The sequence below is a fragment of the Tyto alba genome, unplaced genomic scaffold (assembly GCF_018691265.1).
Source record: "Tyto alba isolate M040663 unplaced genomic scaffold, T.alba_DEE_v4.0 Super-Scaffold_1, whole genome shotgun sequence".
In the NCBI taxonomy this organism is placed as follows: Eukaryota; Metazoa; Chordata; class Aves; order Strigiformes; family Tytonidae; genus Tyto; species Tyto alba.
This window is the reverse complement of record NW_024881261.1, coordinates 11,639,710-11,664,939: the sequence shown is the minus strand read 5'-3', so window position 1 is coordinate 11,664,939 and position 25,230 is coordinate 11,639,710. Positions and strand designations below refer to the sequence as shown.

At 43.4% G+C, this 25,230-nt stretch overlaps 1 protein-coding gene across 2 annotated transcripts in view; it reads left to right on the top strand.

The window, feature by feature from the left end:
• Positions 1-15,842, top strand: part of RBM20 (RNA binding motif protein 20) — a 109,734-nt gene extending 93,892 nt beyond the window's left edge. For both annotated transcript variants that reach the window (XM_042791430.1, XM_042791425.1), the window contains exons 10-14: positions 549-647; positions 2,106-2,772; positions 5,210-5,329; positions 6,092-6,213; positions 11,731-15,842. In XM_042791430.1, coding sequence (XP_042647364.1) covers positions 549-647; positions 2,106-2,772; positions 5,210-5,329; positions 6,092-6,213; positions 11,731-11,841 — 1,119 coding nt within the window. In that variant the 3' untranslated portion in view covers positions 11,842-15,842. The remainder of the gene's footprint in view (positions 1-548; positions 648-2,105; positions 2,773-5,209; positions 5,330-6,091; positions 6,214-11,730) is intronic.
• Positions 15,843-25,230: the final 9,388 nt, after the last annotated feature.

Below are 25,230 nucleotides of genomic sequence, written 5' to 3'. Positions count from 1 at the left end.
ATTTATTTTAGAAGGAAGAAATAGGTTTTAATGTATTGAACTCACACTTTTGCTTCACCCCTCTTTTACCAATTGCCAGGTAGTACTGTAGTTTTGTTCTTCTAAAGTATGAACTGTGCAAGCAGTTGCATTCTCAACTGATCCTACATCAATAAACAAAACAGTTGAGGTCTTTTGCAGAGTTTTAACACTAGTGCTCTCCTTACCATGTCTAAGCCAACATAACAGATGTAGGTAGAGAACAGAGGAGTGGAGGCTGGAAATTTTAACAAATTCACGTTCTCCTCCACCTGTCTCCTAGCCAAGCCTATGATTTAAATTACATCTCTCTAATTTTGTTTAAATTTCTTTTTATTAATTCTTATTTGTGCAGTTTTGCTAATAGAATTCAATTGTTGGGTCTTTTCTCACAGCCTAGTTGACTTGCATAAACTTTAGAAATAAGGAATGTGACCTTGTGAGTGACTTTGCTTTCCTAAACCCAGAATAGAAACATACTAGAGCACCACTGTGTGTTACTATACGTGTGTATGTTGTATTTATTTTAGCTTGGAAAAGAGGAACAAGTTCCAGAGAAGAGCTCACCTTCAGATAATAAACAAGGAAAAGAATCTGGAGAGATTCTGGAAAACACAAGGAAAGAGAAGGTTGGTGACACATTGTTGGTGCAGCTTCCACGACAAAATGAGTGAAACCCCAGGTTTGGTAGCACATTCTCCCAAATGAGTTATTAAAACCCCACAGAAGGGCATGTAAAGGGGGTTGTAGAATGGAGTTGTCTAAATTAACTTGCCTTATCTTGACCTCTGCTTTAAGGGATAGCTTTTCCTGAAGTCCCCAGCACTCTTTTTTTAGTTGCTCTTTGCCCATGTACATTGCTTCACATGCATAGCCCTTGGCACTGGTAACTGTAATATATGCCCAAGTGAACTGTGTAACTTTGTGAACCGTGCCCTGAAATAGGAGATGCAGTCAGTTAGTGGAGAAGGAGGGGACTAAAGATGAAAACTTTTCAGAACATTGGCCTTAGATGGACTATAGATAGTAGCATCTTCTGTTTCTTTCTGGTTTTTATTAAATAATGTCTTTGCAGCACTCCTACTGCAGCATCACAGTCAGGGACAGCAATGTCCTTGGAATTCCTCCAGCTTCATATCTGTAGGGTCATGGGTTGATGGTCAGATATGGAAGCTATTGATATCTGTTGCTGTAGAAAACTGATCTCCTGGCAAGAACAGTGTCAACTCCCAGAGTTTTCCTGATGTTTTAGGATTCTAGGAGGGAAATTGTGGAAATGGCCAAACAGGAGAAGAATACAGATTATTAATAGATTATGTGTACACGTTGAGTCTGGGAGTTGAAATCTAAGCTGCAAGTGCGTCTTGAAAGTAACACATACCTTATAATTCTAATACTTCTAAAGTCCAGTATTGTTGTCTGAGTCCTATAAATTTATAGCTGCGTGCATGAGGTATTTCAGATTATGGACCTTGGAGTATAACTGTAAAACGGATTTTTCTTAAGGTCTAGGCCAATCTCTACCAACACAGTCCCTGGCAGAGGTCTCTTGCTCGTGGAAGAAAGTGACTGCAGAAGGTAGCTATGTTTTCTCAGTCACCGTAGGAATTTGAAGGACCTAGTCCAGCAAGTGAAAGCTACAGTGGCTAGAGTGGGGTTCAGTATATTCTCACTGTGCTGCCTATTTCTCACCACCCTGGGATGGAGATAGAGGAAGGGGAGAGATTAATTTCCTTGGGGATCACATAGTAGCATCAGTTGCATAATAAAGTATAACAGGTTGTGCCTTATTCTACTGTTTACAGAAAAGTAAGAAGCGTGAGACTGGAGAGACTGTAATCCCCCAGGCAGTTACAGAATCTCCACAGAATGAAGTTTATGTGATAATTAAAAAGATAGTGCTTGTCCTTGTGCATAGGGTTTAAAATCACAACACCAAGGTATGTTGTTCTTTGAAACTAAAATACAAGAAGAGTTAGGCATGGCCAGATCAAGGTTCTTCCTGGTTACTGATGTTCAAAGCCCACTTTTTAACAATGATGATCTATAATCACTGATCTCTCAAATATTTTACATCTTTGTGACAGGACCGAGACTGGGAGAGTGGAAGTGAGATAGAAGGTGAGACCTGGTATCCATCTAACATGGAGGAATTAGTGACAGTAGATGAAGTGGGAGAAGATGATTTAATTATGGAGCCTGATATAACTGAGCTTGAAGAAATAGTACCAGTTGATCAAAAAAATAAAACTGCTTCAGAAATGTGTCCCTGTATGTCAACCGCATTGGAACTGAAAAACGATCTCAGTCACTTAACCAGGAGTGAAGAAAAATTTGCCCATAAAGCTTTAGAAACAAACTTTGGATCAGCAAAGGGCAGTGTAGCTTCTAGTGGCTGTCAGGATGATGATGAGGATGATAATGATGATGCTGTAACTGAAGCATCAAGCCTAAATCTGGACCCTGAGCAGAAGCCAGAGGAATTGCAAGAAGACCAATCTGCTAAGGAGTCAGATCCCCAGCAGAAGGAAGGAAAAATTGATAAGAGCTCTGACACTCATTTAGAGCCTGAAGATCACCATATACCTTCTGTTCATCTGAAAGAAGAGACTCTCCAGCTCCCTGATACATTTATAGATGATTACAAACAGATGGGATCACAAGGAGCTGAGAGCAGAGACGTTATGGAAATGCTTGTTAAAAATGCCAGTGAAGAAGCAAGACACGGAAGCCAAGAGTGTCCAGAGGCCAAGGGTAACTACTGTTTTTTTTTTTTTTTTTCTTTTCAGCCCACAGAGGGCCTTGCATGTTTTCTCTGACAGTAGACTAAAATTTATTGCTCACAGGAATAAATGTTGCTAATAGTATCAAGACTCGTCCTTGGAGCAGCTCAGTAAAAGAACCCCAGTGCCTTTCGCCAAGCTAAACCATTAGAGGCTCTTAGCTGAATAGTGCAAAGGAAATATGATAAGTGGCTTGCAAGCTTTCTGAAAGGCATAAGCTGCTATAATTGTCATGTCAAGGTTCACATGAGTTTAGCCAAACTCTTTCAGTGGCCTGCTAAATTTATTTTGAATTGTCAATGAAATGAATGACAGTCTCTGAAGGTCAACAGAAAAGTATCTGTAATGTCTGGCTGGCTCCTGAACAAGGTGGGTATTCTTACACACTGTACTGAAGTGTTAGTAACATGGAAACCATCCAGAGATTGTTATTTCTCAGTCCCTGTTCATGCAAATTTTGTCAGGACTTGCCTTATCATCTCCTGTTATCTACCGCATGCTGCCTTTAATATAACTGATAGGACATGCTGTGAGATAATGCCAATACATGCAATCACAGCTGCCTATTAATATTTTAGCTGTCAGGAAAAAAGAGATCTTGAGTGTCTGAAAGTGAGTTCAGTTCCTTGTCACACTTTAAAATGAAACTTGAGTGAACGGACTGTGTATAATGAGGGGAAGTGGAAAAAAACATAGAGCATGTTGGCCAGGAATGCTCTTTTTTGTTGCTACCAGAGTCCATGTGATGGAAAAGGGTGAACAGAAGTTGCTGGATGATTTTTGAGGGTTCAATTTTCCACCAGAAAATGATGGAACATTTAATGTGAATGTCTGATTTTGAACTTCTTCCTTCAGGACAGATTTGAAACTCGCTCAGTTTTCATTACTTACCTGTTTTTCCTCAAGATACCTTGCCAGGCTTTGCATATTTGGAGATAACACTGCCATGCAAACTCCCTGGGACTGGGAATGGCAAGATTGGCTCCCCTGGGCTGCCCGCTTCATGGGCAGCCAGCTGACAGAAGTTGGGTATCCCAAGAGCATAATTACTTTGGTGTTTTCAGCATCTCAGCTTCCAACTTGCCAGCAGGGAGCCTGGAAGGTCCAGGGGAGCTTGTGCTTCCCAGGTCTCTGCCATGGACTTGTTATCTGAGATCTGCAGTGCAAGGGTCTAGGCTCTCTGCAAATGCAGCTGCCAGTTCAGAAGCCCAGAAATCAACTTCAGTGGGACTTAAGTTTCCACAAAGGCTCTGGGTGTCTTAAGAACAGCCAGTTGAAGTTTGAAAGTTTTCCAGGATCTCCGATGCAGATTTGGAAGCCTGGGATGGGCTTAAAGTTAACTTGAAAGCCAACCAGTCAGGATTTTATATTATTTTCTTTTAAATCATGTAATAGACATATTTAAAACAATGAAGAAAAATTCATTCTCATAGACAGAAATTGCAGATCTTTGAACTACAGACTTGAAAGGCAGGAAGGGTTTGTTTTGGGCAAAAATATATTTGTTTTATGAGAAAATATACCCCTTATCTAGGTGAAATTTGCAATTCAATAGAAATTTTGTCAGGGTAAGGGAACTAGTTATTTGATGTAAGAACTGAAGAACAGGAATCAGATCCGGTTTATCTGTAATTCTTCTGCTCTGTGATAACAAATTTCTCTTTTTTTAAAAAACAATTCACATGTTGGAAAGGGAGAGCATCTGCTCTTTTAACTGCCTTTAACTGCCTCAGCAAATTAATCCGCTGTTTTCCTCACCTTGAATCTCCTGCCTGTGTCCATTAATGTCAGCAAGGAGGGACCAACCATCCCATCCCTACTGGCCAGGATCCAAAATCTTCAAGTGGTCAAGAGTCACAAAGCAGAAACTGTCCCTTGGAGAGCTGGGGATGGGAGTAGAGTGGCTCCAGGGCGAAGATGGCAATAGTGCTGCAAGGGTCCTACCAGAGAAAGGTTTGCTCTGCCCACGCAGCTCCTCTGGCAGTTTGGGGATTTGCTCTCAGCAGGTCCTGCTGGCCCCTCCTTTCTCAGCAGCCCCTGTGTTAGCCCACCTTCATCACTGGTCATGCAGAGCTGTACGTGGTTACGGAGCTGCAGCTGGACCACACTTGTGCCAGAGGCATGTATAATGTTATAGATTTATTTAAAGATTAAAATGTGGAAAGAAACAACATAATGAATGTGAAATTAGAAGTAGAATAATGGTCTACTGGGAGAAATAGGGGTGACTGCACAATGCAGTACAGCTGCTAGAGTTGCACTGAGGAGGCCTCTGATTTGAATGGGAAAGCATTTTTTCCAGATTTTACTTCATTTATGGATCCACCCAGAAAGCGTTCCCAAGAAGTTTAAAAACGTCTCTTTAAACTAATAAACTGTTTTCATTCAACATTTTTTAATTTGTTAAGCAAATTCTAGGTACCTGGAAATGAGATCTCTGAAATACCCGGAGGTAGAGCCTAAAAGAAGGCACTCTCCGCCAGGCTGGGAACAAGAGGACGTCTTCACCGAACTCAGCATTCCCCTGGGTACGTTCAGACATCCAGGCTGCCCTTGGCCTGCAGTGCTGCCCACTGCAATACCTAAAGCTTACAACAAGATGTCACTTTAAGGCTACTTGCTGTATTTACTTTTCAGAACAGATGTGTGGAGAGTGAAGGAAGAGGGTATAGGACAGAGGGGTAGCTGTTGAAAGAAATGGGGTTTTGATTATAGATTATTGCTAATTTCATTCCAGATGAATGGCAAAAGTTATCTGCCAATGTCACTGAAGAGATGTAATAAGTTCCCTTGGACTATATATGAAATATATATGAAAAATACTTAGTAATTTGAAAGTCTTTGTTGTAAAAGTACTGATAATACTTTCAGTATAAGCAAAAGTATTGGTTTTACTGTGTAAACACTGATCATGAGTAAAACACCTGGAAGAAGTACATCTTAAAGAGCAATCTGTGCAATTTAAGCATGAATTTACTGCTAATAAGTATTATTGCTATTCTAGCCCTTGAGGTTACACAGTGAAGTTTCCAGTCAATAATATGCACAAGAAGGTACATTTTTGAATATGTATATCTAAGAGAGAAGTGGAAGGTGTATTTGCAATGCACAGGATTTTAAACTGCAGTTCAGTATTGCAAAATTAGGGAAATCAGAGAATTGAATCCAGGATTCAGTCTTCTTATCTATGTCATTTAACTAAACAGCAACTTTTTTCTTTGAAAACAAGTTTATTGTGGAGGGGAAGGGTTTCAACTGACATTTAAATGTAATTCAGAATTTCTTAATAGGTGTGGAATTTGTGGTGCCTAGAACTGGGTTTTACTGCAAGCTCTGTGGACTCTTCTACACAAATGAAGAGACAGCAAAGACAAGTCACTGCAGAAGTACTGTTCACTACAAAAATCTTCAGGTAAAAACACACTTAAAGCTGGTTCACAACTAGCTCATGAGGTCGACTCAGTGTAAGATAGCTGATGCTACAAAAAATCAGTTTTTATTCTGTAGACAGAATTTGGATTAAGTGACATTTAGATAAGCAAAACTTTTCAGTAGTTCCATATGTTAGCACACTGATTTCTCACTCCCAGATCCTTGAAATCAACTTCAGGATCATAAATAAAATGAGGCCAGGTGATAACTTCATCTTCTCATCTACATTTGGTCCTGGTCACTAGCACAGCATGCAACTCAGATCTTTAATTCTCTCTTCTTGAGGGTCCCCGGTGTTTTTATCATTGGGAGTGAGCCTAGCAACAGCCTTTCTTATTTCTTAATTTCAGGAGCATTAAACATGTCACTTGTTTAATAATGTTGCCAGACTTATTTTTGCATTAGCGAGAATTTCTGCAGCGTGTTTCAGCACGCAGTACTCTGTGACGCACAGGCTCTCGGAGGCATTTCCTGTGACCTGCTGAAATCACCTCCCTGTGCCACAGAACAGCACCACAGTTCAGCCACACAGAACACCACTAGTGAATAATTATTATAAGGATATGCAGAAGCATGTAATTACTTGTGTGGTTTCCGTAAGAATGTACCATAAGCATATCAGCATGGTAACAGTACACAGAGACTGCGAGTGCTTGCAGTTCAGCCAGAAGACCCTTCCTTTATCACTTTTCAGATGCACAGTATCAGATGTGCAGATGACTGAGAGTATCAGTCGTGTCAGCATAAGCATTAGCTCCCCTGTGCCGAGGACTCCACCGAGGAGGTAGCCTTGCCTCCCATCTCCTCGTGTCCCTGCCTGTGTGCAGGGTGTGTACACTGCAAAAAAGACACTTTTGTTGGCATTTGCATACTCTTAGCAAAAGTCATGACAGAGCAAAGCAAAGCTGCTCCTTCTTTCTCTTTTCCTTCCTTCTGCCCTTAGTAAGCGCTGGATCTCTGCTTCTCTTTAAATACTAGCTATCTCACCCTAGCTGGCTAGTAGGCATTGGCTTTTCTAGTGACACTCAGAGTCAAATAATTTCTCTGGGAGAATTTTCTTCTTGACTTTCCTGAAGTTAGATATCTGTGATCACACAAAGACCTCTAGATTTCAAAGACTGTGCCTGCAGAGCTGCAATGCTTGCTAATAATGGGTCCTTCAAGTGTAAGCTTGAAAAACAGGTGCTGAGTTTGCATGCCTTTTTTTGCTTCATATAAAAAAATCCAGAGGGATTCACCAGAGTTGGCATGACTCAGTGCAGGTTGTGTATTCCATGTGAGTCTGTCCCAAAGAAACTCATGTGAATGCAAAGGTTGCAACTCCAGCCCCTGCCCCTGGCAACTGATCTCATGGGAAGAAGAGGGATTTTTTTCATTTTATAAGCTATTTTGTTAAAGTCATGGAAAAAAAGGTCTAACTAAAACTGAGTCAGTGTGAAAAAAACTTCTTTTTCTCCCTGTTAAGACATTTCCCATGAGCACTGTGGTAGATATTTAATACTGACTTGAGATAAAAGAACAAAGACCAAAAAGCTGTTAAAATTAAATCTGTCAAATATGGTAATGAAAACAGACTGTTCTGTCAAGCCATACCTCTTATCTTACTAAATGGAGGAAGTAAATGTCTCATCCAACTTTTGCCCACTCAAGTGGAAACTCAGCAGATTTCAAATAAATGTTCTGTACTACTAGAACCCTTTTAGTTGCAAGAATGATTATTTATGCACTCTGCAAGAAATGAGTCTTATCCTATGATGATGCAGTTTAATGAGTGTACCCACCAACATAAGAACTATGGACTCTAACTTTTACTGTATGTGAAGCTATGGGACTGCTGCTGCAGGCTGTCTTTCTGTTGTTTTGACTACATGACAAATACCATTGTCCAATGACAACAACATTGTCCCAAATGCTCTTATGGCTATGAGTCTTTTATAGTTGATTTGCTACTTGTTGTCTTTCATGTGTTCTCCTTGGAGCCACATCCAACATGTATGTTCAGTGTTTGGATTCGAATGCGAAACTGAACAGTTTGTTTACCAGTTTTCTTCCAAAAGCCTTGCTTAGATGATAACGAATTTTTCTGAAGTAAAACAGTCAACTTCATCTGAGTATGGTGCCCCTTGAACAGCAATCACTGAAAAAAATTCAACTGTTTCTTTGTCAGCCTTGCAGACTTTTTGTAATTTTCCATTCTCTTCAGCTTAATAAATGATTTTCCCAGGTGATATTTGTATTTACAGATCCACTGCATTTTCCATGTCCAAAAAATCTATCATTTGGCCATCCCTCCCACCACTACCACAAAAAGCTGACGGATTCATCTGGTGTAAGCTACCTTGGCAACTCAGTGCAGCATTGTATCCTGTTTTCCACTGGCTTTATGCAGTATTCATCAAAACTTGTATTTAAATGAAGAAATATATCTTTTTCCTTGACTGTCATTTTGTTATAAATTAATCTGAATGTCTGGTCTGTGAACTTCAAAACTGGTGTTTGTGGTACTCATGATAGCTGACCATGTCAGGTAAAGGTGGTGGATAAACCTCAGACTTATTTTGGTGGGTAATCATTAAAAAACAAAAAATGCATGGCTTATCTGATTGAATGACAAGTGTTAGTGATTTATTACAGTTCACGGTGTACAGATCACTTTTCCCAGCCTTTATGGACCCTATATCTTTGTATACTACTTTAACATTTACTCTGGCTTTCTGCCACATGGAATTTTGTACCCAGGGATCAAGACTCAGAGTTGTGTAATTTTCAAAGCCAAATCTCTATATTCAGAGTAACAAGAATGCAGTCGTAATTTTGCCACAGGTATGCCCATTCATTACCATTACTGAGTCCCTTTGAGATGTACCTCTTACATCCAAAACTTGTATTTGCGTGAGACAACGTGGCAGTCCTAACACAGCCCTTAGTTTTTTTGCATCCATTTCTCATTTTACCTCTTCCCCATGTAAGCCAAAAAGTAAACTGTACTCTAGGGGAGTCCAGCAAGTAGATAAAATTTTGCAGTGATGTGAGATGGTCTTTTCAAAACAAATCAGAATGAATAATCAGCCAGAAAACTCTTGCATGTGGTGTATGTATAAGTCATTAATAAGAACATCTCTACGTTATTACATTACTACATTATTACAAGGGAGGTTGGCCCCTACAAATCAATGGGCCCTGATGTTATTCACCCAAGGGTATTAAGAGAGCTGGCTGACGTCTTTGTGAGGCTGCTCTCCTTAATCTTTGAGAAGTGGTGGAGATTGGGGGACATCTCAGAAGCCTAGAAGAAGGCTAACATCACCCCCATCTACAAGAAGGACTTAAAGGAGGATCCAGGAAATTATAGGCCCATCAGTCTAACTCCAATCCCTGGGAAAGTTACAGAACAAATCCTCCTGGGGACTATCAGAAGTCAAATGAAGCACATGATTGGGAAAAGCCAGCATGGATTCACCAAGGGAAAATTGTGCTTGACAAGCCCAATCACGTTCTACGACAAAGTAACCTGCTTGGTTGATGTGGGGTGAGCGGTGGACATTGTCTACCTGGATTTCTCCAAGCCTTTCGATATGGTTCCCCACAGCCTCCTCCAAGAGAAACTGGTGCGTTACAGTCTAGACAAGTGCTCTGTGGGGGGCGTGGGGAACTGGCTGCCAGGCTGCACCCAAAGGGTGGTAGGAAATAGCTCTTTTTCAAACTGGCAGCCTGTCACAAGTGGGGTCCCCTGGGGATCGATATTGGGCCCAACACTGTTTAATATCTTCATAAATGATCTGGATGATGGGATCAAGTGTACCCTGGTGAAGTTTGCAGATGATACCAACCTGAGTGAGGATGGGGGCACTTTGGAAGGGAGAGCTGTTCTGCAGGAAGACCTGGATAGGCTGGAAGAGTCGGCTAACAAGAGCCTTATGAAGTTCAACAAGGACAAGCTCAAGGTCTTGTACCTGGGAAAACATAGTCCAGGAGTACAGCACAGAATGGGATCTACCTGGCTGGGGAGCAGCTCTGGAGAGGGACCTGAAGATCCCAGTGGACAACAAGCTCACTATGAGTGAGCTGCAGCATCAGAGAAAACCAACAGGATGCTGGGTTGCATCAACAAGGGCTTCACCAGCAGAGAGAGAGAAGTCATTATCCCACTCTGCTCAGTGTTTGTCAGGCCACACCTGGAACACTGTGTTCAGTTTTGGTCCGCGCTATACAAAAAAGATGTGGACAGGCTGGAGAGCGTGCAGAGGAGGGCCACAAGATGATCAGGGGACTAGGGAGCCTGCCATGAGGAAAGGCCGAGAGAATTGGGTTTCTTCAGCCTTGAGAAGAGAAGGCTTAGGGTACACTTTATCATCATGTTCCAGTATTTAAGAGCTGGCTCTAAAGAAGATGGAGACTCCCTTTTTACAAGGAGTCACATGGAAAAGACATGGGGTAATAGGTACAAGTTACTCCTGGGGAGATTCCAGTTGGACATGAAGAAAATTTTTCACAATGAGAATAATCAGCCACTGAAATAATCTCCCCATGTAAGTGGTGGATTCCCCTAGATTGGACACTTTTAAGATTCAGCTGGACAAAGTGTTGGGCCATCTTGTCTAGACCAGGCTTTGGGCAGAAAGGTTGGACCATGTGATCCTTCAAGTCCCTTTCAAACCTGTTTTTTTATGATTCTATAATTATTACATAGGAATTTCCCATGTGTCTCTATACTAGCTACTGGTGAAGAAGTTTCTTTCCATCCATTTCTAGGTCTGTTGACTTTGAATAAATACTTTGAGCACCATTTTCAGACCCATACCAGTTCATCATCCATTTTGCATGCAGGTCTGCCAACTAAGATCACTGCCAAAAGGCTGAAAGCCTCACTGGCCATGTCTGTATTTTTAGATCACACCGAGTACTTAAGGCACTGAAAGGCTTTATCTTAGAGAAACACAATAAATGTAAATATTCTAACCAGACTGCTAAATTGTGTTAATTATTTCTGAGTTTGATTATTCCCTTAAAACAAACGTTCTTGTGCAAAAGTATATCTCTGAACTGGACATGCTGAAAATGTACTATATATGCTTTAAATTGTGACTCAGAAACTGCATCTATTTTCTGACACATCAGTCTTATACTAGCATAATTCAGTTGAATCAGTGGAGTTAGTTCATGCCCTGTAGCATATAGCAGTAGAGAGTTTGCAAGGAGAAAATGTGAGGTCTAGTTACACAGACTGATGGGGAGTCATGGTGCTCCTGGTTCTGTCACCAGTTTCCCCTGTGGCACAGAGTAAATCACTGAACTTTTGAGGTTCTCCATGTGCTCGTGTACTCTTCCTGACACAGCTATAGTTTCTGGCTTGACTTTTCACCAAAATAGGGCTTCTTTGTACTTCCTTCCCTTTTGAGATGCTGGGAGAGTGTGAGAGCTCTGAAAAGACATAATGCATCCCAGGTTTAATATTTTCAGTTCTGGTAACGATGCTTTGTTTTTGATATGATTGCAGAAGTATCTATCCCAGCTTGCAGAAGAGAGCCTGAAAATGAATGAAGAAGGCAGCCATCTGTCTCAGGATGACACTGGCATTGTTCCTCACTTTGCAAAGAAAAAACTATGATGTGGATGGACTGGAAGAAATATAATGAGTGAATGCTGATACTTTTTTTTTTTTTTTTTTAATTTCTATGATATAACTGTCAATTTGCACTGTACAGAGGAGGGGAAATAAAGAGCATGTTCCATGCATCTATACCCAGAGTGCCATTAAAAACCAAAATGCCTGAAACTGTTTCCCACGGTGAAGCAATGCTGGCATATCTGTAAGAAGTGGAGCAATTCTTTCTCACACTCTGCATGCTGGGAGTGGTTTCCTAGATTAAATCAGAATTCTCAGGGATTCTAAAGGTTTTAATTCTGATGTGACACATCAGGTCAGGCGGAGTATTTAGAAGCACTCAGCATCCTCCAGTGGACGCTGGAAGGAAAGGAGATATGACTATAAATAGGCTTTAATGTTGCTTCAAATATCTTCAGCCATTTCACTTATTGCCCCAGTGAGAAGTAGGATTTGCATAGGACATCTAAGGCCATTGTGCTAAAACTAGTCAGTAGATGGCATAATATAAACCCCATCAGCATCCACCTCCACATGTGTCTTAGAGCTTGGTGAAATGATAAAATATTTGTGTTGTTAAGCACTGACTGTACGCTGACTGTGTTGTATGAATGCAGAGGGAGCCACAGTCTGCCCCAGGGACCTTAGAGCCTGAACCCAGCACAGCAAGAGCAATTTGAATACACGTGCTGACAGCTAACCTGCTCTGGTTTTCAGCATTTTCCATGGTGTGATCAGGATGTTCTCCAGGTATCGTTGTGTTTGAAACTCTTCTTTTTGATAATTCTAAAGGGTGCCAAACTTTGTCTTACAGACTTGAAACTCTCACGAGAGGTTTTTTAAAGTGCCACATGTTCGGACCATGTCTCCTTTAGACATTTTATTCAAGACCGTTGCTTTTGAGGTCTTTTTGTTTTCCTTCAAGCTTGCTTTTCCTCAGCTTGGCAATGTTGAATTTTCCTGGTTTTCATGGAAAGATGCCAGAGTTTTAATATTGTTTTTGTATTTTATTTCCCTGAATTTTTAAAGGAGAATACAACAACTGATGGCTCACATAGTGCTGCACTGAGAACACAGGATGCACCAGCAGCTCTGGCATAATTATGAGCTATTGTTTTTGCACAGTTGTTTCTTAGTATTTTGCAAAGTCCCTTTGAAATGCACTGTACAAGTTTCTGGTTCATTTCAATAGGGCTTTGTGTAGTAAAGTGAATACGTATGCAGACCATTGCCAGAATTGATCCCAGAGTTATGCTTTTATAAAATGCCCCACGCAATCTAGATGGATGGGGCTTTGCAGACATATTTTCATTCTTTGCCTGACCCTAATATTTATCACAGTATGTTCTGTAAAAATTGCTGGTGCTGGATGTCCTGTTAAGATGCTGTGCAGAGGAAATAGTTTCGCAGCAGGTTCTAGCCATCCCTAAGAATGACATGGATGTCGCAAAATATTGCAAAGTGGCTAAATTGCCAAAGCTGCTTCCACCAAAGTATTCGTTCCATTATGTCTTGTCCCAGCTGTCATGTCCGTTCTCTGAAGTACCCTGTAGCCAGGCAGTGTGTCTCAGAGGTGCCTGGTGTTGTTGCCTGGAGCCCTGTTCCATTTCATGGCCTGTGCTTTCCACTCGTTTTTACCAGAGGTGGGTTCAGATTTCATATTTGGCATTCCTGCTTCTTCCAAGTTGAGAGATTCTTTGCATCCCAGATTTAGATGTGCCCTATTCAAAAAGACAAGGGGAAATGAAAAACATTGCAGCCTAAATCCTCCTTTGTCCAGACTTGAAGTATGTTAAGACTTGGGTCCATCTGTCATTTAAAACAGCTTTTCTTTGTTGTTGTTTTTCCCTATGGAAAAAAAAAAAAAAAGTAATAATATTGCAAACCAGGTATTTTTCCTTCAAGGGTTGGGTTTTTCTTTGACTGTTTGTTTTTCACATTCAGTGAAATTTGAGCACAGGACTGTTAGGGCAAGAGCTTGAATTGCAAGCTGTAAGATTATGAAAATAGCAGTAAAGATTGTGCAATTGTCTTCTAAAGCACAGCTCTCAAGCTGGTCATGTATCATCTGAATATGAAGTTCCCTTCATGCCCTTCAGCACAATCTGAGCACAAGGGAAGGAAATCACTACAAATGCAAGCATTGAATCTTTGAAGCTAACCCTGCTATCAAACTGGGGCTCTCACCAACCTAATGGGAGCTTGTTAGACCATGTGGTTAAGCTTAATTGGATGTGAGACATAGCTGACTTTATATCAAAGTCATATGCCTCCAGCAACTTTATCCCCAGGTAACCTCAAATGAGGAAAGTATCACTGTTATTATTCTTTATTTGTATTGCAGTAGAAGCTACAGGTCCACTGCCTTTATTATAGGCACGGCACAAATCCACAACAAAGACTTTCCCAGGCCAAAGAGCTTTAAATCAGACTTTCTGAAAACAGACAACAGGTGGATACAGGCAGGCAGGGAAAGCAGTAGGTAACCATAAGATTTTGACTGGCAGCAGAAGAATAATTAAAATGAGCGTTTACCCAGGGGCTTATGTTTGGATTTGCAGGAGATGATTCAAACTACTTTCCCCCTCCTCTGGTTCTGAACCAGGTTCACTCCCATTATTCACAGCTTTCACATTTAACCTCTTTTTTTTTTTTTTTTTTTTTTTTTCTTTCCTGGCCAGTTGTATTGGCATGCAAAATCCCTTCCTGAGAGAGTGGGCTTTGGTATCCTTCAGTCTCCGATAGCTTAAGTTTTGGTGTCCATCCAGGGCCTCAAAAGCTGGAGTCTTGACTGAGGCTCACCAGGAACTGTCCTGGCTCCAGACACCTTGTTTGGGTCATGGGTACAGGCCCTTGCCTGCCACTGAGGAAGGAGGAGGCTGCAGATGGCATCTCTGCCCTATGTAGTTTCCTCTTCTGGAGGCAGATGACTCAGCTGAGTCGTGCACATGCAGTGCCCAGCCCTGCAGATGTGATGAGACCCAGACTTTTGTAGAGGTGGTTTGGACATCCCATCCTTTTGGGCTCTGTCCTGACACAACAGCAAGCTGCAAAATCATAGGTATGGCCAGATGGGCAATTCCCCTTCTGAGAAGGTCCTTTCTCCCCCTAAAACTCAACATTTGAAAGCAGTTAAAAGCAATCCCAAATCTCAACTATCTCCTAATGATCCCTGTGATCAGTTTTCAGCCTGATGCACTTTGAGAAGTCAGAGATAATCTCCTTCCCTCTCCAACAGGCCATCATGCAATGCTGACAGGCACTCAACTCCTCAACTTCTCTCTACTACCTATTCTGCTGAGGAAGAAGGGCACTGTAGGCAGCCACTTAACTTTCTCAGCTTGTGTAAAAATGTGTTGTTTCTTTTAGTTTATTATGTTTAAAATCTTGACTTTTTTTAGCTGGCATAATTCATCATCACTATAATCCACGCTGTTTATTAATACATATATATATATATATATATAGCACAAAGCAGGCTCAGGTCTAGCCAAACAAATATTGATATTTTAAAAAGATCTTCCTTAATATATACAAACCATTTCAACACATCTCAACCAAAGATTGCACTTTTTTAATAGGGCCTATGTTTTTCATCTTTGTGAAATCTGTATTGATCTCAAGTAGTCTTTAATGTCAATCTGCAACTTACTTTTTCTGAAGTAAAAAATAAAATAATTAAACATTTGCCCCATAAGATTAGACAAAGTTTCATATTGGCTTTAACACTAAATTAGTGTTAGGCTGGTTATATTCAGGGTTTTTCTATTCTCTAAGGATTAAGGCTGTGATTTGTTGAATTTTACTTGAACTGGACCAGATGTACTATTTATTGAGCTTATATAATCTTGTTAATTTAAGTTTTGGCTTGTAAACAGTTGGAATTTGTTAGCTCTTGTTTAATTATGTAGGAACTGTCACCAATATTAACTGATCTGTGTAACTGATTGCAAAGTGTTTCAATTTGTGTTTCTTAAAAAGAAAGATTTTAATAAAGAGAATTATAAAGCATATACACTGGTGGGCAATTGTCCCAGCAACAATGGACTTCTAGATTCCCAGGAGATCTAATAAAGATCAAAATTAATAGAATATGTTTTTGGGGGTAAGAAGAAAGCAGGAGGCCAAAATGTTTGCTTTCAAATGTAATTTCTAGGAGTTGTGATTATTACCAGGTAGGTCCTGCTGTACAGATTGCAAGTGATGGCTGTTGTCTGGTGCTGAAATGAACACATCTCAGTGGTTCACTCTGTAATTACTACTAATTGTTATTACCCACTCCTGTCCCTCTAGATATGTCCTCACTTCCCCTTTTCTCTTTATTTCTGAATGAGCTGGGCAACCTGTCTGTCCCCACTGGCTTTTCTCCATCTTCATCCAGGTTGTCTTCTCATCCTTCTGAAAGCGCCATAGGAAATCATCCCCAGCCACGTACCTTCTCCACCTCATCTCAAACTAAGTCCCTCTGTTTGCCTGTTTACCCCATTTCCCTTGCACTCTCCCTCTGCCTTTGCTGATTTTTCTTCTTTTCAGCAGACTGTCCTCCCCGGTGCCGCCCTCCCAGCTCCACAGAGGCTTTTGCCACTCCCTGGCCTTCTCCCTGGCTCACCTCCATCGCCAGCAACGGGAGCTCCTGGGAGGAAATACTCAACCTCAGTCAGGGTGACATAAAGATGTGCTTGTACTAAATATTTAAAGAATGCGATGAAGACAAAAGCCACGGGGAAACTTCACCTCCAGCTTTGATGAATTTGCTCAGTGGAAAACACTAGGAGGAAAACTGAGACAAGGCAATGTCCAGTCCATGTGCAAGGCCAACAAAGCATGAGCTATGGCTCCCACCACCCACTGAGGGAGGGAACTAGGTCTGTTTGCCCCACTGAACGGCCAGGGAATGGGTCGTGGTCAAAAAGGCTGGCACTCAGGTTTTCTGAATCCCCAGTTTGTTAAATTGGTGCTTTAGCATCTTTTAAGTAACTGTTTTGCAGCTGAGGCACACATGTAATGTATTTTAAGCACAAATGGTTTCGGTTCTTCTGTCCTAGATGTACTGAAACCTTCATCTGTGTGTTTTTGATACCATCTCATCACAACTATGAATCTCTTGCTCTAGAACTCAGGCAAATCAATTTTGTAAGTGCTAACTTGGCATCATATCTCTGTAACAAAAGAAAAATCCAAACTGTGGTGTTCAGAACATAATGAGTTTCCAGTCCAGATTTTGTCACGCTTAATTTTCTTGGTGGAAAGGGGAACTCACGTGGGAAAGACTTTACAAGCGAACACCAGCCCGCACCCAAATACCAGCTTGGTCTTTTGACGCAAGGCTGTGACCAACCTCACGTGGACAGCCAGGCCGTAACCCCGCCGTCCTGCCTGACTGGCAGAGCAGACCAGGTCAAGGCTGTCTGAAAAGAGGAGCCTTCCCCGGGAAGCTGAGCGGGAGGGAGGACGGCGGGGTGTGGGGGGCCGGGGACGGTGCTGCCTGCTCTGGGTCGGGCCGCTGTGGGGCTCAGCCGGTGCACACGCTGCCCTGACGCGAGCGGGGCCGGGCGGATTGGCAGCTCGCTGCAGCACACGCCAGCGTCGCACAAAGCAGCCTCCCTCCGCGCGCTTTCCCGCGCTGCTGCAGCCTGGGACGCTGCCGTGTTTGTGCAGGTGGCAGCGAGGGCAGCCCCAGAGAACAGGCTCGCCTTTGCTTACTTTTCTTCATCTGGCTGTGCCAACCTCTGCTTATCTGTGTCAATGTGTTGGGCACTCCTCATGTGCAATGAGGATGCAATGGTGCAACACGAAGCCATGGGAGTATGCTGTATGTATTTGTGGAGGAAAAGTTCCCCCGCTACGGAGAAGAGAGGAACTGGACAAGGACCGGGGATCCTTCCTGCAACATCCTAGTGGAACTGAGTAAGGCAGCAATTAATCAAAAAATATCCTTTTCCCTTTCACAAAATAAATATCCATAAGGATCAGCCTTCTCATTGCAGGGCCCAAGCTGGCCTTACTGACCTGGTGGCCAGGAATCCCCTCCACCTCCCCTGGCATGTCATACCAATTCTGCGTTCAGCGGAGCTACGGCACGTTACAGCACTGGCAATCTGGCCCCAATCTTTATGAAACACACTGGTACTAACCTAATATATTCACAGCACCATGGAAACACGACTCCCCAGATGCTGAAGTGAAAGAAGCAGAGGTAGTTTCCAGCTCTTCCTTCCTAGCTGTCCCCTTTTACTGCCAGCATGCGGGTCAGGGGGACCCTGCTGGGAGTCCCGGGGGCTTGGGAACGGGCAGGGGAGTGGCAGGGCCACCAGTATCCCTCTCTGAGGCTGCAAAGATGGTATTCTTAGGGCTCATCTGCACACAGTTGCATCAGCCTACTACTACAGGATGAGCTTTCTAATTGGATACCCAAGGTGATTAAAGCCAGTGAGCCCTCTCCTTTCAGTTCACATCAGACTTATTCTGGTTAAAGGGCTGTCTGTTGGGAGCGGTGTTCAGGTACCTGAAGTAACTTCATTTAAACTGAAATAGGAGGATACGTCAAATTTTAATTAACTAGGTCAGATCTGAATGAGTGGGCATGTCCAAAAGCTTTTAGTGAACTAGAAAGCTGTGTTGGGCAGGCTGAATCCAGCCTATTAAACGTTTAAATAATTGCCAGGTGGAGTCTTAGCCAATATTCCTCAAGGTAAGACAGTAAGTATCAGCAGCACAGCCCTGAGTCGGGAGGTAGCTTCTTCAGTCTGATTTCTTCCCAGTGCCTCAGAAATGAAGGTTCCTGCTCATAAGCTGTCCTTCTCTTATTCCTGAGCCTTGTTTGGGGACATGCATATTAGTTGCACCTTCCTTAAACACCGTCTTGATGTCTTTAGGGGACACAGGAAGCCCGTTTTGTTTGTGGGTTTCTTTTTGGGCTGGGCTGTTTGCATTGCAGCTAGTTTATCTTTGGCAGATAGCAACGTGTTCTTGGCAGCAAACTTTCACCTTGAGCTCAGGGGGCGTAGCCACACTGTGTTTTGCACACCTGTGGTGGGGAACTAGGGTAAATTTGTCTGTTTGTACCGCTGCTGAGATGTTAAAACCAGTTTCACAGCAGTGCTATTAGCGCTTTGTAAAGGTCCCGGGGCTGTGGGCACGTTGGAGGGCAGCGTGCGTGCATGCATGTGTGTGCATGAGCAAGACTTGTGCTGCCTTGGATGGACTTTAGCATTAAGTAGCTGGCAATCGGACGTACTTTGCCAACATTACAATCACAAGTAATATTGATTTAGTGTGTGCCCAAGTTGAGTTTCTAACCTCCTTATTTACCCAGGTCACTATTACTTCCCATCACACTCTATCTGTAGGCATGAGCTGTGGTGGCGAGCTTGCTGAGCCACTGGATGCCCAGAGACACACACAGGCACTGTTGTGGGTGTTCCCTGAGGTGTCCTTGCCACAAAGTGCAGGGTCTGTGGAGACAAGACAGACCCTAAACAGGTGTGCTCATAACAGATGCGGCTGAGTAAAAAGAAACTACACTAAGACCAAGAGGAAAAGCAGCCCAGGTCTGTCCTGATGCTAATGGGGATCAGCACTGCTCTGACTGGGCTATTCCAGAGGTTATTTCCATCTGATTGCAATTGGAAAAGATTAACTCAATTAGGCAGGATGTGCTAGATATTAGTCTGCCAAGAGATCAGCAAGGCATCCAGGATGCTGTAAATGATTTCAGAAGCCTTCTCCTTCCTTTTCTCTCACAAATTAGGCTGGCTGGGGGTGAGGATGGGGGACGAGAGGTATTTTAGTGAGGCAGGGTAGGGGTTTGCCATTGGACATTCCCCTCCTGTGCCAGGCACAGAAGGAAGCTCAGCTGCTGCAGGGGCACACAGAGACCTGGCAGTGCTCTGTGTGACTGATGCCAGGCTGTGTATGAAATGGACCCAAGAGGTCTGAAATAAATTGGTAGGACCGTGTTCATGGGTATTTCCCAGCAGCAAGCTGGTGTCCCTTTGACTGCACGTTCATAGGCTGTGTGTTACCTGCTCCTCTACTTTTCTCTTCCTGCAAGGGCATGCGCTGATTCATAAGCTGCTGCTAGTCAGCCACCAGCATGTCTCTTCCCAAACGCACTCTGTGGGGGCTGATCCCAAAACCAGCAGTGAGACTCTAGTTGAATTGAGGCCTACCTGAGCCTTAAGGTAAGTTAAATACCTGTTTAAAACAGCATCAGATGCAAGTAGTGCCTAGCAGTGTGAGAAAGCGCTGGGGTCTGCCAGCCCACTAAAGTGAGAACTAAAACTGAAGTGAAAGAAACCCATCACAAATATGGTTTGGGTACATTCAGCTCCCTCTCCCTGCACTCAGGGCATGTTCACACCATGGCCTGGAATGGCATGAACTCACTTTCATGAATTACTTCTTGCCAGCCAAGCAAAGTGGGAAGTAAATTATGTTTGCTTAAACCACTGTGCAGGTGGTCTAAGCAAGTGGATGTTAGCTCAGAAGGAGCAGGGGAGGTGCGTGCGTGCACTGGGAGTTAGCGTGGGTCAGCTGATACACGATAACTAGCGCTGCTGTGGTATTTTGATTACTTGTGACTGTGTGAACATGCCTGAAGATGCAGATGGTATAAAGCAGAGCAGTGCTTATGAGGTTTTTGAAGCTCACATCTGCTCTTATTCAGTCCTGAAGGCTTTCAGCAAAGACCACCCACTGGAACGATGGAGAATCATTTTCCTGAAATGCAAGGGACCAAGACATGCATTCAACCTCTTTCAGTGACCTTCTATGATCTTGTGGAGCCTTTGAATTCCTATTTACCTACAAGAGGTTTACTACAGTGCAAAATGAGTTCCTGGAGCAAAAAGACACTCCTTTCTAAGGGAATAGGGATTGTTGAGGCTTCAGGTCTTCCATCTTTAAAGATGAATGCTTCAAGGTGAGTTGTCATAGGTTGCTAAAATAATCTTTTCCCACCACTTTCCTCATGTCAGCATTTCTGGAGCTCCAGTGCATTGTGGTTGCTGTTGTTATGTAAGGATTTATGAATGGCTGCAAAGTTCAAAGGCATATTGGCAACCCCAAGTCCCGAAAAGCCAGGACTCAGCCCAAGCCCTGCCCCGTTTCCCAAGAAGTTGTTTGCCAACTATTTCTTTTCCTAACATTTTTTTATTATTAGCCCACAAACTTTTGGATCTCTTTATTTACCTCTAAGTTTTTTGAGCATTTAGGTTGCATTAGTTTCATGTTTTCAAATCTTTCATCCAGAGCCTTAAGGGCTAGGGACATACTCTGTTTATAAATGAACGTTACAATTCCCTCGTTTCAAGGAGCTGGGATTTTAGGATGTATGCCCCAAAGCATAAAAGTTGTGATAAAATCACAGGAGTTGCCAGCAGTGCACAGAGTCTCTTCTGTTTGGAAGAGGAGGCATTGGACTGCAGCAAGCTGCAGGCATCCCTAGCTACTGACATGTTAGTGAGTGAAATAAAAATAACACTGTGGTTAAACATCAGCTCTGCAGGCCCAGCTAAGGAAAATAACCTCATCTCTTTCTAGCTGCAGTGCTTCATCGAAGTGCTCCCTTTGTAGTCCTCCAGATTAATGTTCACACTCAAACTCTCTGCCCCAGCAGGCCCCTGCACCCCTGGCAGAGTGCATTTAAAAGTATAAAGCCCTCTCTGGGATGCAGAGGAGGCTGGTGCCAGACAGGCACCTCCTGGGACACGTGGCTGTGGCTGCTTCCAAACCAGGAGCATTTCAGCCCAAGCAGTCTTCCTTTCTTCCTTCTCTTTCCTCTTCACTGTTGCTTTAGCTTCAGCTTCGTGCCGCCTTTCACGTAGCCCCCTCAGCTTGAATCAGATCCCTATTGTCTCTGTTGTCAACACAGCTGTTTAAATCCCTTCCCTTAAATACCCCTGCTTTCCAGAAAGCCCCTGGTTGCAAGGGCCAGGCACTGTTCTGAGTTTGCAGCTTTTTGTCAGGTCATGGGATGAGCTCAGACTCCTGTTTGGACCAGCATGAGGTCAAAATGGAAATGAACTCAGGAAAATCCTCCACTTCAGCAAAGCTTGATGCTTGCTGACTGCACATTGGTGGCTGCTGCAGAGCTCCAGCCTGAGACTGATGGGCAATGCAGAGTGGAGCAAATGATTAGCATTATTAAAAATGCTTTGCAATTATACAGCACCTTTTCATCTAAAGATTTCAAAGCTTCATAGCACTCACACAAAGTTACTTATTATGCCTGGCATTTAGCAGAGTCAGGAAAGGAAAGCAGCTAAGTGACTCGCCTTAGGTCATGCAGTAAGTCGGCGTCAGAGGTGGGAACTCGGGCCCGAAGTGCTGACTCTGTGGCTCATGCCCCAACGCAAGGACACACCTCGCCCACTCCTGTGCCAGGCCAGCTCCTTGGGGGGTGCAGAGATTGGGGGAAGCGCTCGGCCCACCCAGAGGGTCAGCACAGCCCGGGCAGCGCTCGGGAGGTGCCTGGCTGGGAGCAGCACCCACCATTCCTAAGCGCTGCTCCTTCCCCCGGGCGCTCCGTGCGCACCGCCAAGGGGCTGCTGTGGGACCTCTCGTGCCGGAGGCTGCAGTCCAGCTTGCCATGGCACAGTGTGGCCGAGTCCACGGCAGCCAGCGACCTGGAGGGCAAGGTGTGGTGTGATGTGCCCCCTGGGCTGAGCATCGCCACTGCAGCCCCCATCTCCAGCACACTCCCTCCAGCCCGCTGGCCGTACGCACGCGGGAAGACTACAGTCACCTTCCCCAGCAGGGAACATCTCTAGAGACCCTGAAACCCTGATACCCCAGGACACACTGTACAAGAACTGGTGAGGACCAGAGGTGTTTTTGCTTACATCAGCATGGCAGCCAGGCTGCTACTCTCCCACTAGCCGAGCCCTCGCTACAGTGAAGGTGCTGCAGCACTGACTCCCTCCAGACCAGGTGGTCCAAGCCTGCTAAGGAGCCTGGATATACGTGCAGACACCTGCCGAGAGATCAGAAATACATTTCTAAGATGTTACGCTTTTTGGCTGGCTCAGCCGGCTGTGCTGAGGGATGCAGTGGGTGCCAAACCTCTGTGCCTTGCAGCAAGAGAGCTGAAAACATGAAGCCCTTGTACACCGACACTTCTCTGACTTCAGTCCAGTGCTAGGACTCTGGGACAGTGTGTCAGCGGGGAGGGAAGCCAGGAGGGACTGAAGAGGAAGAGTGAGAGGAGAGAAACAGAGAAAAAAGCAGATGTAAGATAGGATGAAGAGAGGCAGGTAAACCTCTAGACCTCACTGGCCAGGAGAAGGCCTTGGCCCGAGTCTTCCAGCCCTTTTGAGGTAAAATACCTTTTTGGTGTTTACCAGAAAAGGTGACTTACATAGTTATATTTTTAAGGTAAAATAATTATTTCTAAAGAGAGCAACTAATCTACTTCTGCTCTTCCACTGTGTTGCTTATTTTTGCCCTAAAATTATCAGGAAAATCCACTTTGGTCAAGTTTTTCCTGGGAGACTTGAGATGCTTCAGGTTTTTAAATGATAAACACAACCCTACTTAAAATATTATATCCCTGTGATCAAGACAGGTGTGATCAAGGATACAGCTTCAGATTTCCAAGGGGCGTATTTAAATAAATAACAGGAACTAATCCATATTGTCAGCTTTCCTTAGGAGCTGGGGGATATACATGTCTAAACTTTACTGTGATGGGAATCCAGGACTGGGGATAAAATTCTAGTTAATTAAGCATAACTTCACTGGGAATAAAACCCAGTGCAGGCAAAACTAGAAGGCAGAGACTGCAGCTGAATGAATTTCAACCTCAGAAATGATACTGAGAATGAGCAATCATTACAAGGAATCATTTTAAAAAGCAAAATAACCAATTGGGTGTGAAAGCTATGTCTCAAAAGTGAGTCAGAGGTTTTTTTTTTAAAGAATATTAGTAAAAATGGGAAATGTTTTTCCTGGTTGGATATGGCTGAAGGAAACAGGGAAGGAAAAAGAGATTACATCGGATAGAGGTTAATGTGTATTGGGTATGTGCAAAACCCGAACTCATACTTTGCCTTAACTTTCACTGAGGATGTTAATCGTGTGGCTGCAGATGAGAAGGCTAATGGGATGGGGGTATGGAAATGTTCATGGCCAGGATAGAAGCAAATCTCAGGGTTCCTTCCTGCACTGAAGGCAGAGGAACGGGCTAATCCGCATGCCAGAGCTCTGGAAGAACTGGCCCAATGTATTTAACAGGTCCCTCAGTCAGGGACAGGAGCACAGCGAGCCTGTACAGAAGAAGTGAACTGATCTGAACAAGAACAGGCATGAAGGTTTCAACTTAATAGTATATGGAAAGCTTCAGAGAAAATGGTGAAGGAAAGGCTAGCAAAAGAGAGGGAGGAAAATGGCATGAGATTAAATGGGTTTATCAAACGCATTTATCTTTCTTGGGTAAGGCAAGCTGGAAGCCATTTGTGAAGGAATTGGGGTGGATCTCACCTATCTGGACTTAAATTGCACATTTCATATGGTGCCATGAGGAAAGTTCTTAAGAAAAGGGAGAAGTGATTTAGCACAAGGTATAAACCCCATAGAGACCTGCTGTGAGAGCAGCACATGGCTGTCAGGCTGGAAGGCAGTTACCAGGGGAGTGCTAAACATCACTCCTGGAGATCTGGCAAAGTGTTTTTGCAAATGAGCTTGACACTAATGTTAGTGGAGAACTGGTGAAATTGCTGATGACAGAAAATGTGAAGCAACCTCAGGACAAAGGAGGCTTGAGATATTACACAGAATAAAGTAGTCAGCAGCAGAAAGTGGCAGTCATAGGCACAAATGACCAAACCCTTTCCTACCAGCTAGCTGGCAGCTCACACTTCGATCACTGAATAACTGACTTGCCAACACGGTGGAAACATGAAGTGAGAAATACGGTCCTGGAGGGCAGCAGGAGAGGTGCAGCCTAGGCTGCAGCAAAGGCCAAGATGTGCTCGAGGAGAAGCTATCTCGCTTCATTTTGCAAAGTAAATGACAAGAGCAGGAGGATTTCTTCTGCACAAATACTCTCAGGAAGGGAGAGGGAAGAGCTGATGGTGCTAAGGACCAGTGCTGGTACAGGACAAATGATCAAAAAGAGGCATTAGACATTTAGGTTAGAAGAGCATTACTAACCATTTGACAATGTGCTTCTCGAACAGCCTCCCCATTGCAGTCATGCACACAAAATACTAAATTGTTTTGGGGACAGAACTCAATAAGTTTATGAAAAGGATTATATCACATGGTGCCTGTGATAGGAGACCTGGTAGCACAGAAGTTCCTGCCAGTCCTATGCACAAAGGTAAATATTCTGTAACCCTCTGTCAATATAAATATAGAGCATGTGATTATACACGCACAAAAAGCAGGCAC